The following is a 16395-nucleotide window of genomic DNA, read 5'->3' on the forward strand; positions in this document are numbered from 1 at the left end:
ATCCATAAACCCATTTATTTGTTATATGTCATGTATGCACGCATGGTACAGTCCTTTGTTTCTGTACCACAGTCTGTGGGCACAAGATTTAATACTTCTAAAGCTTCTATAAAATAGCCCCCAATAACCTTTGGGTCACTGATTGTTTTGCAGGAATTCAGACAGATTATTTTGCATGAGCTGCGGTCGATACACCCATTATTAAAAATGGCAAAAGGTTTTAATTGGTCATAGGAATCAGCTTGCCAAATATAATTAAGTCCCTTTGAGAAGTATTGTCTCCTGAGAAATTTTGCCTGGATAAAGTCAACAACATGACCCAAGTCTGTAGAATTAGATACTATCTTGTCTTGCAGTATGCACAGAAAACAAGTCCGGCTGATTAGAATCCCACATCTATGTGCAAGAGCAGCAATAATTTGATTGTATGATGTTCCAAAATAAAAATTAAACCTCCATCATGATGTGTTCTTAGATATGTAAATTAATTTAGAGTAAATTATTTTTAATAACTTGTGTGAATTTTATTCCTGTTCATGGTACTTTAGGGTCCCAGCACTCTTTTATCTACTTTTTATTAAGTCACTAACTACAGATCAGTACACCAGCAATGTCTTACTAATGTTCATTTGATGGATTCGCTAGAAGAAAATGTATTTAAAAGCGTCAGTGAACACTGTCTTCAATTCAAAGGGATAATTTCATAGCCATATTCATAGCTTACCTGAGGTTTAAATCTTGAACCGCCAAGGTGCCATTGTTGTGTTAACCGTGTGCTGTGAATCACTTTCAAAATATAACTTGGTATGTGGTAACAACATATACAATTAATAACTAATTATATATTTTAGAATTGCTATGTTTTCAGCATTCTTGAACCCAATCAATCCTAACATTACAATCCATCATTTACTTGTTAAACTTGGATCAATAAACCTTGGTGGCGAAATCTTAAAAAAGGTCATGACATATACTGTATAGTATACTTTTTCCACTGAATGCATAAATTACTTGTTTTTTTTGTAGACTTTTGTATCATATGCAAATTATTCAAAGCTACAAAATATATACATATATACGTAGTTTGTATACATATCATGGGCAAATAAACCACCACACTAAGTGGGATCCTTATGAAAGAGAACAAATTTACTTCACTGGTTAAGAGAAATAAATATCTGCAGTAGAAAGAGTTAAACGTTCAGAAATGGGCATCAATGTCTGAGCGCACGCATCAGTGATCCACAACACGGGATAATCCATGCGTAAGGTACACACACACTTGTCTACAGATAAGGATCATAATTAAAATATTACACACTATTACAATATTAATGCATATTACAGTCAGTTCAAAATGAAATAACACAGTTTGTTCTGTTCAAATAAAACTGCAGTTTGAAATGTTTCATAATCATGTAGAAACTCTGTAAAAGAGCAGTGGTCTGACGCAAACTGTTAAAACGCTAAACAGTTCAGTTTTTTTTAATAATTTTTTTTAACCTCAAAAAAATAAATTTAGCACAGATGTAGGACAGCAAGTCCATCAACATGCAACAAAGACACCATTATTCACAAGGAGCGTTCAAATGTAACAGAAAATATTCTTAATACTGTTAAATAAACTATCGCAGTTTTCACATCCATCATTATCCTTGGGCCCTGAAGTACTGTACAGTCAATGTCATTCCTTCACATACACACTCTCTGTCTCTCTCTCTCTCTCACACACACTCAACAGCTACAATGGAGAGCTAATATGACAAAATTTTACAGTTGTGAGGATGCATAAAACCATTAGGTCTCCAAAGGAAGGTGAATATAAGCACACAATATGTCCATGCATGCAATTAGAATTCACTAACAGAAAAGAGGAAAAAATTGGAGATTAAGGAAAAAAAGAGGTGACTTATCATCACATCACTGGCTTAATTTTTGAATGGCAAAAATGGTCCAGTGTTTCTCTTTCCAATGCACCAAATGGCCTGGAGAAGTAAAAAAAAAAAAAAAAAAGTCAAAATTTAGTCTCTCACTCCCACAGACTCCCTGAAGGCAAATGTGTTCATCCCATGGTCCCTTTGCTCATCAGGGATAACCTTGGTCCCTACCATCAAGCTCATATTTGGACCATGTCTCCCCAAAAATAAATTTGCTCACAAGGACCATGTCAGTGACCATGGGTGGGTTGCACATCTTTTCTCTCATTCTGATCCTCGGCAAGTGGACTCCAATAAAACAATTCAAATCAAAACACTCCAAAAAGGCATATCATCCCAAAGAAGTGAAACTAAAACAGGCAACTTCAGAACAGAACAAGAAACTCCGTAACACGCCGATTGTCCATGGTGACCAAGGACGTTCAACAGAACTGTTTGTTAAATACAGACAGTAGTTTAGCAGCATAACACCACCCACCCAAACCTCCCTGCTCTGTCTCCAAATAAATAATGTCTCACTCACACACACACACACACACTCAGACACACACACTCAGACACACAGCCCAGCCTTCACTCTTTGAGAGGAAGAAAGCGGCACTCAGTTTAACAGTCATGGATGGTGGATGTTTGTGATATTAGCATGTGTGTGTGTGTGTGTGTGTGTGTGTGCGCGCGTGTGTGTGTGTGAGAAGGAGAGAGGGTGCTGGTGTGTGTTTGAGGCCGTAGGCTGCGCTGGGGCTGGTGGGGTCAGCAGGACCCCTCACAGAAGGCAGAACGATCTTTCTACACACGGCCAGTCACAAAGCTGAAGCAACCACCCCAGGTCATCGGTCTGTCTTTGTGTATCTGTGCAAGTTGTGGTGGAGGGTCAGTCTAGAAGAGCATGCTCTGTCTTCGGTTCTTACTGTTTCCTGTCAGGGTGAGAGGAGAGTAAAAAGAGACGCAGAGTGGTTAAAACTGTACACCTCCTGCATTAAGACACTGCCACAGTGAAGGAAGGTGGGGTTAAGACGTGGTCTGTAGTGTTTCTGACAGCAGGTGGAGGGTGACCCCTGCTGGAAGACTGCACTTAATACCACTCAACACTTAAACAGTGATTAAGTCAAACTGGCAGTGAGGTTACGTAGTTTGGATGAAATGTAAGCCATTAAAAATAATTTACAAAACTAAGAGACAATAGATGTCATTTAAACATTAATTATTTGTTAACATTAAAGTGATACTAAATTCTGAGTGTGCGTGCCCACGGAAAAAATGATTTTTTTTGCCCAATATTAAGAATAGGAATAATTATCCAAATAAAAATGAAAAATTATGGAGATACATATCTGTGTTTGATTACCAAGGCTAGCATTAGCTGCAGGCTTAATAAAATCTGGTTTCCTAGGTTTTCGTTACAGATGCACAACACAAATACAACCCTAGGTACTAGTTGTAGTGTGTGTGTGTCTGTCTGTGTTTGTCTCACCAGTTTCAGGATAAGAGGAGTTCCTGTATCCTGGGTCCCTCTGCAATTGCACATCTTTAAGAGTGAATATTGATATGTCTGCAAAAAGAGAGGTAAAATAAGTGTTCTTTTTCTCTAATATAGAAAGCAGATAAATGAGAGAAAGAGAGATTCAGTCTGAGGGGCGGAAACTCACTCTCTGGCAGTGCGTGCACTCGTACGCCCAGGCTTTTAAAGTAAGAGTGCTTCATGGACTCATCAGCAGAGATTCTCTTTTTGGATTCATACTGGTAAAAAGAAATATATATATATATAATTAACACAATAAGTTGTGATTTGTTCAGACCTGTCATTTGGATAAATGCACTACAGAAGACTGGTTGAGGGGGGAAAAATATTATTGGGAAACAAACATATTAGACTTATATTTCCTCAACACCCTCTTATAACATTATAGACTAGGTGTTATGTGAAGATGAACAGTCACGGCCGAAACAATCGGCACCCCTGGAATTTTCCCCGAAATTTGTTGCAATTACAAATGTTTCTCTCCTTTATCGGCATTGGAATAACACAAAAAAACAGTGACATCATTTCACACAAAAATCAAAAACTGTGCTGGACCAAATTATTAGCACCCTTAATATTTGGTTGTGCGGCCCTTCAAGAAAAACAAAAACTGAAATAAAGTGCCATAAAAAAAAAAAATAATGAAATCATATCCACCAACAAGCGAGTTACACCTCTCAACTGGAATTTCCGACCCCACTTCTTTTGCAAACTGCTCAAGGTCTCTCACATTTGAAGGCGCCTTCACCCAACAGCAATTGTGACATCTCTCCACAAGTGTTAAATTGGATTTGGATCCGGACTCATTGCTTGCCACTTCAGAACTCTCTAGCGCTTTGTCTTCAACCATTTTGGTGTGCTTTTAGAGGTATGTATGGGGTCATTGTCCTGCTGGAACAAACCTGACTTTCTGACACTGGGCCCTCCATTGCACCCCTATATATTTTGGAAGTCTTCAGATTTCATGTTGCCCTGCACACATACAAGGCAACCAGTGGTGCGGGCAGTGGTGGCCTAGCGGTTAAGGAAGCGGCCCCATAATCAGAAGGTTGCCGGTTCAAATCCCGATCCGCCAAGGTGCCACAGTGGTGCCAATGAGCAAAGCACCGTCCCCACACACTGCTCCCCGGGTGCCTGTCATGGCTGCCCACTGCTCACTCAGGGTGATGGGTTAAATGCAGAGGACACATTTCACTGTGTGCACCGTGTGCTGTGCTGCTGTGTATCACATGTGACAATCACTTCACTTGAACCAGTGCCAGAGGCAGCAAAACCTCCCCAAAACATTCTGTTTGACTGTACGTAAAGACTGTAGTTCTTTTCTTACATCTTCTGTAAACATTAGAATGATGAGCTTTACCAAAAGCTCTACCTTGGTCTCATCTGTCCACAAGACAGATGAGGATTTTTAAGGATTTGGCTTCCACAAGTACATTTTGGCAAACTCCAGTCTGGCTTTTTTATGTTTCTGTGTCAGCAGTAGGGTCCTCCTGTCTCTCCTGCCATAGCATTTTATTATGTTCAGATGTTGATGGATAGTTTGAGCAACTTGTAGAACATAGCAAAACTTGTTTGGGATTGTTTATCCACCATTCAGACTATCTTTGTTGCAGTCTTTGTGTGTGGTGTGTGTGTGTGTGTGTGTGTCTCTGGAGATTGACCTGTTGAAATTTCCCACAAGTCCTCAGACAATTACCCATCGTTTGGAAAAGGTGCCAATATTTTTGTCCAGCCCGAAATGTTGTCAGATTTGGCTTTTTTTTGTGCACATATTTGTAATTGCAACAACTGTCTGACAGAATTGGTGCATTTTTGGGAAAATTCCAGTGGTGCCGATAATTTCTGCCATGATTGTAAGTGAGAAAACACAAATAAGGTGATATAGGGTCACTTACCCTCAGAAAAGACAACAGCAATTCAATGCCCTCTGTGTCCAACCTACAGGCAGAACAGGTAAGGAGGTGTGAGAATTTATCCAGTTAGTTGGCAAATCAGCAGATAGTGAGCAATAAAATGGGACATTCATTCTCATTCAAACACAAGCCACTCTTTAACTCTTTAATCCTTCTGAAGTGGATATGACGTCAATTTTCAGGTCAATGAACAGGCGAGGAAGACTAAATTGTATTTATGCCTGTTAGATTGATGCACACAGACAATTCAATCAGTGTGGAGTTAGCAACACTGACCTCTTAATTTTAAACCACAATGTTTCACATCATACCACACTTCCATTTTCAAAACACACACATCAAATCTTCACCAGTACTCTATTTCATGGTCTTTCCTGGGAACAGTACCTGGGCGCGTGGTTAATGAAGGGTTGAGGTTTGTACTTGGGAAAGTTGTAAGATTTAAACTCTTCGTTAGAAGTGATCCCTGGCCAGTTCTCCTCAATAGGTGTGCCTGAAATATGCAAATAACATTCTCACAAACCCTGAAATATATATTTTTTTAACTGAAGGGGGTGCTGTTGTTTTCTTTAAAATTAGTGAACAAGGAAAGAAATCAGCTCGCTTAAAAAAAAAAAAAAGAACTTATTGTGTTTATGTGTCTCAGATAAGAGTCATCAGTAGAAGCCATGTCTGAAAAACACATGTTTATTCACATAAATGCACAAACGACACCTACCCGCATGGCATTTTTGATGTACCTAAGTGTGAATGTTACCTTATAGTTAAGTATGACTGTGTGCTTATGCATCCACTCACCCAGTAGTCTAAAAATAAGGTGCAGCTCGTCTTCCACTGTGGATCCAGGGAACAGAGGCCGACCGGCAGCCATCTCATAAAATATACACCCAACTCCCCTACACACAAACACACACTTGTGATATGGCTGCCAAACAAATCAGCCATACTTCCTTTTTTATTCTTGAAGCTGCAGCTCAAATAAAAAACAATGTCTAACACACACACTTACCACATGTCTATCTGAGTGGAATACTCAGAAGAGCCCAGCAGGACATCAGGAGGCCTGTACCAGAGTGTTACCACCTCATTAGAGTACGTCTTAGTGGGTACAGATTTAGCCCTGGCCAGACCTGCCACAGACATAGGGATTATCCAAACTCTATCATGGCGCCAAACATAATACACAAACACACCAGCCCATAGCACATATGAATGAACACAAGTGATTAGCACACCACACACTTACCAAAGTCTGCCAGCTTCAATTCTCCTCTTTCATTGATGAGCAGATTTTGGGGCTTTAGGTCCCGATGAAGAACTTTCCTTCTGTGGCAGTAGGCCAAACCTCGCAAGATCTGGAACAGGAAGATCTACAGCCACAAACACAATCACTCAGTAACAGACTTGAGAACATTTTACTTTTCAACACAACTGCACTACAATGCTAAACATGCAAGGCATTTCTAATAAAGTGACCGGTATGTGTATGAAACCCCTAAATAGACATTTAATTTTGATTGATTCAGCTCAGTGGTTCTTACCTTCACATTGTGCATGCTCATTATGTTCCCGCAGTCATCCATGTACTGCTTCAGGTCCTTATCCTACACAGGAAGTGAGGTCACCAGGACAGAATTTCACTATATTACCAAAGTATTGGGACACCCCACCAAATCATTAAATTCTGTTGTTCCTATCAATTCTATGGACACAGATGTATAAAATCCAATTTTTCATTAAAACATGAATTAGAGCATAGACCAAGCAAGGCCTTCTTGTCAGTGCCTGACTTCACAAATGCTCTTCTGGAAGAATGGTCAAAAATTCCTATAAACACACTCATAAACCTTATGGATGCAATGTCATTAAAAATTGTTCGTGTTGGAGGCATCCCAACACATAGTGTGCATACAGTGTCCCATCATGGCCAGTATTAATTCACAAATGGATGAAGATGATGGAGTTCCAGAAGAATCTTCTCACCAAGTACTCAAAGACCAGCGTCAGAGACTTCTCCGTGTGGACGATGTCATGCAACGTCACTATGTTGGCGTGTTTCAAATCTTTCAACAAAGACACTGAAAGACAGAGGAGATTTAATAAACCCAATCAAAAATAAGTAAATCAAATCACGATTTATTAATTGTGATTTATTACTCCCTCAGGAGTGAGGCTGAAATGATCCATTACTGGATGAGGAAGTTCTGAGAAAGATTAACAAAGTTTTACCCTCTCTGATGGCGGTGCATGGTGCCCCCTCCTCATGCTCCAGGCGAATCTCTTTTAGTGCCACCAGGTTGTCTGTCAGCTTACTCCTCCCTTTAAAAACTGTGGCATACGTCCCCTGGAGACGAATAGAGAGAACAGGGTGAGGGGAATGAAAGTTCTGCACTGGCTGCTGAATCCCCCACATTTCATTTGGGTCTAAATAAATTATGAGTGAAAAAGAACACACTGCTGCGGTTTCATAATCCTTCAGGAAATCCTGTCACCATAAAGACAATACTGAAACTGAATATTTAGCAATACTTTTATGATTCGAGATAGCAAGCCTAAATCATTTAGCATTGGCCATTTGGCCAGAGCCTGAAAACGGAGGAATTCATGTGACCTACAGCCTACATTAACATTCAAATGATTGCACACATCTACTGCTTACGATGCTGTATGAGCCCCTAGTTGTAGCTTCGACAGCTTTGGTTTCTGAATGCATAATACAAACAAGGTCTGAGAAGCTCACCATCCCGTTTAAGTATATTAGTTAAAAGTCATCCAGCCCATCGGCTGTTCTGTGGGTTTTATAGGTAGAAAAGCCAAATGCTCCCTGGGACTGCTAGTGTTAAAGAAGGGTTTCATTCTCTCTCACTATTTGCTGTGTGTGTGTTCATCTCTGCATGCAAGTAGTCAAAGAACCTGACCTCTCCAAGCTTGTCCAGTTTTATGTAGGTCTCCAGCTTCCCAAATCCAATTTCCGACTAAAAATAAATCAGAGACAAGACACATTTTCTCCTTGCCCAGGATAACTGCATTTCAAATTCACAAACAGAGACCATTCACATCGAGCACACAACCATTTCGAACTGATACTGATAACAGAGACACTAAAGGGTCAACAGTTATTTATTGCAGGTAAATAGCCAGTGAGGAGAAATGAAAAGTTTCTGCTATAAATGCTGAAGCATATGAACATGAAGGAGTAAATGAATTTCGAGTGGTGCCAAAAAGAGCAGGGGACACTGGTAGACCTGGCAGCCACTGCTCCGGGCCACCCTCTCCCACACTCTGAGGAAGGGGGGAGAGAGTGATGATCGGCCCAAAACAATGGACACCAAGCAAACAGTGAGACACTGAGGCAGAGAGGCATTCAAATGCAAAACCTAAAGAGATCAGGGTCAGAAAGACCAGCTGAACTTGTGTGTGTGTATGTGTGGGATTTTTTTTCCTTTTTAAATGTTAACATGGAGCTCGTACACACAAGATGAGGACAAAACACACATAAAACCACACACACGTTTACGCACTCACCAAAGACGCTCTACGTGAGCGCCGGCTGAGGGGTTGGTCAAATGGAGGACTGCTGAGCTGCAACTTCTGTAGGTAGCCATCAGGGATTCGAATATCCGCCGGCAGAGAGAGACGCTTGTTGAGGTCCTACACACACACACACACACACACACACACAAACAATGCATAAAAGATGAAACGGGGACTTTGTAAAGGACAGCCTGGGTGCTGGCCGTTTACTGTGCTACAGTACAGCGGTTTGTGCCATGGTTACAGTGTGTATTTTAGATCTGTGTGCAATTTGTTGAGGTGTCCACAAATAAACACGGTGCTGCTGCTCCTTCTTTCCTTCCTACCTACGCCCACACACACACACGTTCACAGGCACATATGCATGCACAGAACTACCAGATCACAAGCTTTTACTTTTTAATAATGAGTGATGTCTGTCGGCGAGCTGTGTTCACATGCAGAGGTTGAACAGCAGGGGGCAGAAAGACGAAGCTGCAGCTTCCTGCTACAGTGAAGACACAACAGGGCATTTCCAGGCAGCATGTGTCTCATTAAAACCCTCACATCAACAGCAAGCCATCATTCAGCCGTGAGGACAAATGGACACACACATTCTCTCTGGAACTCACGCACACACTTAAAAGGGCACGTTGTGACCTCTACATCTTGGCAGATGGAGATGATGTGGTTCTTTACTATCAAGGTCACAGAAAACACACCCAGATCTATAAATGTATCTGTTGTGATGTTACTCGCACACAAACATTTTTCATAGTCTCTGATATGCTGGGATTGCTCACACGCTGACCTGACTACACACGGAATATCAACATTCCGATCCTGTCATGTGGAAGCGAGATGAAAACAAACGCAAGCGAATGATGAGCGAACGAGAGAGAGGCAGAGTGCAAGAGAGAGAGCGAGAGAAAGAGAGAAGAAGACCACGTTCAGGCTTCGGCTCATTACGAGACACTCACCTCCATAGAGATCCGTCGGTGCACCCTGGTCCTCAGACACACCCCTGTGGGAGACTGCACCTCGTCTGAAGATGTGCCTGAAGCCTGGTCACTCTCCCCGTCAGAACCCATCTTCAGGTTCTCGTGCACTATATCTGAACCAGAGGAGAGGTTAGTTCACGTGAGGTTTTTTTTTTTTTTGTGTGTGTGTGTGTGTGTGTGTGTGTGTGTGTGTGTGTGTGTGTGTGTGTGTGTGTGTGTGCGCGTGTACAGAGGGATTTCAGGTATGTATGAACCACACAGATGGTCTGGCTGTGTCTCAAGAAAAACCCTCTTTGCAACAGCCGTCTGCACCCTCTGCCAATCTGCCAATCACAGGAGGCTTTTACTATTCCACGTAGAACTCAAGAACTGATGCACCAAAAAACTGGAGTGATCTTTACGTGTTGCTGTAGTATTCCCAAGCGTGTGTACCCAGTCCATGAAAACGGAATGAATTATAGAGAGGTTCTGGACTGTGTGAATGGGATTTCTGTGCTGTTACATCAACACTGTACTGTACAGTGTGTGTTGTGAGCATCAGCTTAAAGGGATGAATAGAGTCTTTTAGTGGAAAAGGGTTTGCTTAGAAGGGAAGGACTTAAAGCTTTCCCAAAACGCATACCAGGTCTAACGGCACATACACACCTGAGGAAAAACCTTCTGCACAACAACTTATTTCTCCTCTTCACAAAGAAACATTGTAGTTTCATTAATACAGCATTACAGACTGAAATCATTACACTAAAACAGGGGGGAAAAAACACAGAACATGGCATCTTTTGGAATGTGCCTTCAGGATGGTGTGTGGATTAATTCCATTATGTGAGAGTACTGAACAATATATGACTACCTGTTACCAAGCTGGTGTAAACACACACTCCTCTCTTACCAGTCTCTCTCCCTCAAACACACACTTCAGCAATCTATTTGATCACCGCATCCCCCCCGCATTTTAACAGTGTGCTGTACAAAGCACAACATTACAGAGCAGCGGTGAGACATTATAAACTCTTTCATGAGTCGCCAATCTGTTGCCTTATTTATCCCCATCGCCTCCAGCGGGCAACAAAAAAAACTGCAGCTACTGAACAGAAAGGGGAAGCAAAGTGATTGTCGTTGTGAAACACTGCAGCACAGCACATGCTGACACAACGAAAGGTTTCCTCTGCATTTAACAATCAGTGGGTGAGCAGTTGGCAGCCATGATAGGGAGCAGAGTGTTGGGATGGTACTTTGCTCAGTGGCACCTTGGTAGTTCAGGATTCGAACCCACAACCTCCTGATTACAGGACCGTTTCCTTACCTGCTAGGTCACCACTGGCTCGTGAGAGAAAGTAAGATCCAACAAGCCGGAAAAGCTGGATAGTTTAAAAACGGTTTCTATGACTATCTGATTTCACCATAAAAAAAACACACACACACAAACACAATCTGAACCAAACCACAGGTTAAAAGAATGAATCCACCCTTTGTGTGTGTATGCGTGTCAGAATATATACGACCTACTTTTCCCTCTGACACAGAGTTAATGAGAATCTTGGTGTCAGATCTCAGCCTTCACCTTTAAAGGCATCTCACCTCACCTCACCCTCCTGCTCCCAGCACCCTGCCCTAATGAGCGGCACAGCAGCCGCTCCCATCCTGGCACCTTCGAGAGTCGCCGTCTCACCCACGCTCCTTCTCTCTCTCTCTCTCTCTCAGTCTGTCTCGCCCTAACTCACACCCCCACCCATGCCCACCTTTTCCGTTTCCATCACACCTCACCCGCACTGCTGCTCGTTTCTGTCTTTCACGTTCTAGCTCCACAGTTATGCATGTCTGTTTCCCAGTCTATTTGTTAAGTGATGTGCCGAAAAAAACAAAAACAAAACAAGGCCAGCTCTGCTCCACTTTCATATCTGCAATCTACACCTTTCAAGCACAAACGCTCTTCAACTTCAGCAGCGGTGGCAAGTGGGTCAGATTCATGCTGCAAATCGCTGCACTCTACTGCCACTTTACTTCCTGTGGGTTCAGGTGGAGCTCGCATCTGTGTAGCGGCCTGACAATCTCAACTTTAACCAACGTAAGCGATCAGATTAAAACCACCTTTGCATGCGTGTGGTGTTTTGTAATTACATGTTACTTGGGGAAACCAGTAATTAAAGATAACAGGATTGCAGAAACAAACCAACATAAGAAGACATTTTATTTGGAGCTACTGTGTTTTTGTGAGAATGATCAGATGAAGCATGAGAGTGAGCAAGTGTTAGAAAGAAGGCTGCCACACTCCAGAAGGAGAGAGCTGGCGTGCTGATACACACTTCCTGTTCTCTCAAACCCCACGCCCAGCGCTGAGTCACTTCCTCCAAAGTGTGCCCCCCTTCTGCGCGTGTCGTCTACTACAGCGGTACATACAGAGCTCCAACTGTTCCCACGACAACAGCATGGTCTGACTCCAGTCGTGAGCATTTCCTCTCCTGCGTCAGAGATGAGGGTTCGCATGTCTGCGTAATCAGTCATCCTCGCACAATTACACTCAAGTGCCAGGAGGGTTGACCCGGGGGCTTGTTGCAGGTGGGGGTGAGCTGTGCATGACGACAGATTTACTTCTGTGCGTTAAGTGTAATTTAGAAAAAAAACTATAGTTTTTTTTCCCCATTAGAATCATATCAAATTGAGCAAAAAATCCTGTCCAGACACGGTTTAATGTTGTAAATGGCTAAGTGGATATCAGAACAAATGTAGAGAGGCCCATTATCAGCAACAATTAAGAGTTCAATGGAGCACTGCGCTCGCTCATTTAAGTCCGTCAGTTTAAAGGTTCAATGATTATTTGAATTACTTCAACAAATTGTGATCTTGAATACGCAAGGCCTGTTGTTGTTCCACGGTCACTGACTATTGCTTATTAATTCAGTAATTCTTTTAGAAATTCAATCATTTTCTCACTCGCTACCCTTAACCGCTTGTTCCTGTTAATTCCTGACACACTTCGAGTCAAAAAAAATTCCCCTTCGGATGGCAGGAAGAAACCAGAGAACCCGGAGAAAACGCGTACCAACACGGAGTGAGCATGCAAACTCCACTCACACACTATTCAAGCTCATTTCATGATTTTCCTTTTTTTTACTGTAAAACTGTGCAGTGTAGTGTATACACAGACATGGCACTTCATACACAGACATGGCAGTGAGACTGACCGGCATCTGTAACAAACACTGTAAGCGTGTGACTGACATAAGTGTGTGGACTTAAAGAGGTGTATGCGATAAGTTAATGATGAAGAGTGATGTTTGTTTTCTCATGGGATACTTACCGAGCCGGCTGCCATTGCGGGGCATGGCCATGAAGGAGCCGAGGGATCCCCCAATGACGCTGTGGGGTCTACGAAGGGGAGGCTTCTTGAAGGAGCCTGTGTACTGGTGCAGGAAGGAGTGCATGCTGTGAGAAGTGGGAGGGCGGCCATTCCTCACTATGGGCTCTGAAACATGTAAACGCACATACCACACACAGGTTATTCTAAAATAGACAACAGATCATCATCTGTATCTGTGTTGACCCTTTGCAACAAAGGAAAGAAAAGGTTTCACAATTAACCAAGTAAGCATGCACAGATACAGTGCAGAAGACTAAAAGGTTGGCTGGCCATTTCTCCAAAACCTGTAGGGTCAGATATATTAAGAGGGTTAAAATACAGATCTGTATTAAAAGCAGGGCCATTTTAATTTTAAAAGCTTTTACAGACATTTGAAACACTGTTAGCTCTCACAATGTACATTTTTTTTCTAATTTCAATTGAATTCAAAGTATACCCGATTCATAACACAGACATTTAAAGTTCAGTTTATACCTGGTATACTGAATAGTGCATCAGGCTACTCTTAATACTGGCCATCATATTTTAAACTTAACAGCACTCATGTAGCTTTTAGACCAGTGATATTGTTGTCCGGTGCATCAGACCATCATTTTAGTTGCATATATTGGTTTTGCTTAAACATTATATTACTGAAGTGGTGGACAATATTGACACCCATTATACATTTAAATGTTTGGGGCAATAGATTTGTCTGAATGTTTATAGAGTTCACAGAATTTTATTGTGGATCTTTGATTTAACAAAAGATCTGTGTCCCGTGCATCACATGGCAAGTTTTAAAACGGCTTGTATGGCTCTTGTTGTTTATATTGAATGACCCAGTAGTAAGGAACAAGTACTACATACATGTCACACTTGTTCATAGTTCTGACCTCTAGTTATGGGGATAAAGTAGCTTGTGTTATCAAAATGTCCCATGGATCACGTAGAGAAATGTCCAGTAGTTTATTTTAATGACACACATACACAAACAAATCCCTATCCCAATCAATGGTAGTGATTGGTGCAAAGAGACCAGTCACGTCAGTGGCCTCTGCTGCATCAATAAAACCTCTGCAACATAGTGGAGCTGTGCCATTATGGACGTTCCCATAAACTGTGCTGTTGAATCTGTAACGGATTGGGTGAACTGGGTCAGTTAGAGACGGAAAATACAGATTGGTAAAGGAATCAGGCAAGCGGAGCAAACCAGGGCTCATCAATACACTCACATACACATTCTCAAGGGCATACAAGGTCTTTATATCTTTTCCAATTATGTACTGTTTTCTTATTTAAATATGGTTGGGTGGGAGAGGCCTGTGGGGTATTAAGTATATGACAAAAATAATAAACCAGTAATAAACCAGGGCAATAACTGATCAAGCCACTGCCCACCGGCCCATTCTGTAATCACATGTATGTGCTACTGATTCTGTTAGATTACTGATTAGTCAGGTCAGTTTATATCTGGCACTCAAAGCCAAAAGACCTGAGTGATATTAAAAGAGGTCTTTACCAAACATTCAACTTAAGACTCAGTTTAAAACCTTTGGTTTTGTGCCTTTTTTATGCCAAAGTAACAACCATCAACAGAGGCACATTAATGTATGCAAACTTATCAGTCATATTGTCTAGTCGCTGAATTAATCTTGAAAGTACATAATTTATGGTCCTTAATAGCTTCACAGTCATCAGAATGAAATAGCAAAGTCTTTGAGTCATGTACTGCTAAGAACCTCATGTTTAAGTATGTGTCTGTGTGTATATGTTTCAAATCCCCACCAGCCATTCCCACCTGTACCCACACACTCCACTGCCAGCTGCACCTGGCAACAAGCTCACTCACCCTTTCTCTCCCCCTAATTCCCTTGGTCTCTTTCTCTCTCTCTGCCTCTCATTGTTACATAAGGAGATAAATAGGGGCTCTAGAGCCTGTTAGGATCAAAGGCCATCTTGTTTTATTCATTCATAGGCTCCGCCCCCACTCCCTTCATCTCCCCCTCCTGTTCGTCCCCTCTAAAATACTGATTCCCAGTCATTCCTCATGCACCCTCCCTCCAGCCCCAGGTGGTGATCTGTCATCATGTCATCTCAGCACACTGTAGCCTGTCTGGTGGGGCAACACACACACACACACACACAAAAGCCTGGAAACAGAATGCAATATCTGGAAACATATCTTTTCTTTCTTCTTTTTTTTTTTACTGCATACATAGACAGGCTCCCTTTTTGAAGTGGTAAGACTATTTTAATGACTTGGTTTTATATCCCCAAGCAAATACTGAAATCAAATATAAAAAGAGAAAGATAGCAGAAAAAAAAAAAAACATAAGAACTTCCAAAAAACAGGTCCAATGGAGACACCCTGCTGGTTCAGCAGAGAAACAGTCCGTGCCGTGGCAACACCATGGAAACTCCTGAATTTTCCAAAGTCAGCGCCATAGTTACCAATGGCGAGCGCAGCAACAATGTCGTTCTTTAGCTGCGCAGACTAAGCACCTATGTAACCTGCTGATGTAAGAGTGTGCAACATGACACAATGAATAAACACCCTCCCACAATGAAGCATGATATTTAAGTGAATATATTAAAAAAATAAATGTAATCATCTACTCTGATCCCACTGTAGCCTCATGAAGGCCTGATGTCCTGTTGCTAGGCAACAGGGTTCTTAAGAAAAGCACCGTCCTTGCTGAGAGCTCTCGGCAGTCCCCCGAGTGAGCATCGCCTGGTCGCCATACCGACGACCCTGGTCGCAATGAGAAGACTCTCTATTACCAGCCTGTGATGAATGGGTCTTACTCTGGTCAAATGCTCTGCACATGCTGTCTGTGGTGCTGCTATGGCAAATACCAAACACACACATGAACGTTAAGGACCACCTCAAACAATGAGGCATTACTTCGCTTAAATAACTACAGTAAAAAAAAGCTGCATGTACCGGAGTAAATAATGTACTAGAATATACTTTTAAATGCCATATAATATATATGAAAATAATATACTATATTACCTTAGAACAAAACCAAACTGGTACATTTGTTTTCTCACCAGCATGACCTTTACATCATGCACTGGCTATTAAATGCAAGAAAAATAAGAGATTATGAGTTTGCAGGTAATCACAGCAGAGTAAACGTGTGGTGGAGAAATGTAGTTAGACAAACTG

General features: G+C 41.8%; 1 protein-coding gene across 1 annotated transcript in view; it reads right to left on the reverse strand.

The window, feature by feature from the left end:
• Nucleotides 1-1128: 1128 nt before the first annotated feature.
• cdk17 (cyclin dependent kinase 17) overlaps nucleotides 1129-16395 on the reverse strand; it is a 35281-nt gene continuing 20014 nt past the window's right edge. The window contains exons 3-17 of the mRNA XM_028953895.1: nucleotides 13182-13346; nucleotides 9863-9996; nucleotides 8895-9020; nucleotides 8288-8344; nucleotides 7599-7713; nucleotides 7353-7447; nucleotides 6911-6973; nucleotides 6616-6739; nucleotides 6379-6499; nucleotides 6168-6265; nucleotides 5757-5862; nucleotides 5352-5394; nucleotides 3584-3674; nucleotides 3409-3486; nucleotides 1129-2851 (exon numbers count right to left, since the gene is read on the reverse strand). Coding sequence (XP_028809728.1) covers nucleotides 2814-2851; nucleotides 3409-3486; nucleotides 3584-3674; nucleotides 5352-5394; nucleotides 5757-5862; nucleotides 6168-6265; nucleotides 6379-6499; nucleotides 6616-6739; nucleotides 6911-6973; nucleotides 7353-7447; nucleotides 7599-7713; nucleotides 8288-8344; nucleotides 8895-9020; nucleotides 9863-9996; nucleotides 13182-13346 — 1454 coding nt within the window. The 3' untranslated portion in view covers nucleotides 1129-2813. The remainder of the gene's footprint in view (nucleotides 2852-3408; nucleotides 3487-3583; nucleotides 3675-5351; nucleotides 5395-5756; nucleotides 5863-6167; nucleotides 6266-6378; nucleotides 6500-6615; nucleotides 6740-6910; nucleotides 6974-7352; nucleotides 7448-7598; nucleotides 7714-8287; nucleotides 8345-8894; nucleotides 9021-9862; nucleotides 9997-13181; nucleotides 13347-16395) is intronic.

This window comes from Denticeps clupeoides, chromosome 15 (genome assembly GCF_900700375.1).
Source record: "Denticeps clupeoides chromosome 15, fDenClu1.1, whole genome shotgun sequence".
Classification (NCBI taxonomy): domain Eukaryota; kingdom Metazoa; phylum Chordata; class Actinopteri; order Clupeiformes; family Denticipitidae; genus Denticeps; species Denticeps clupeoides.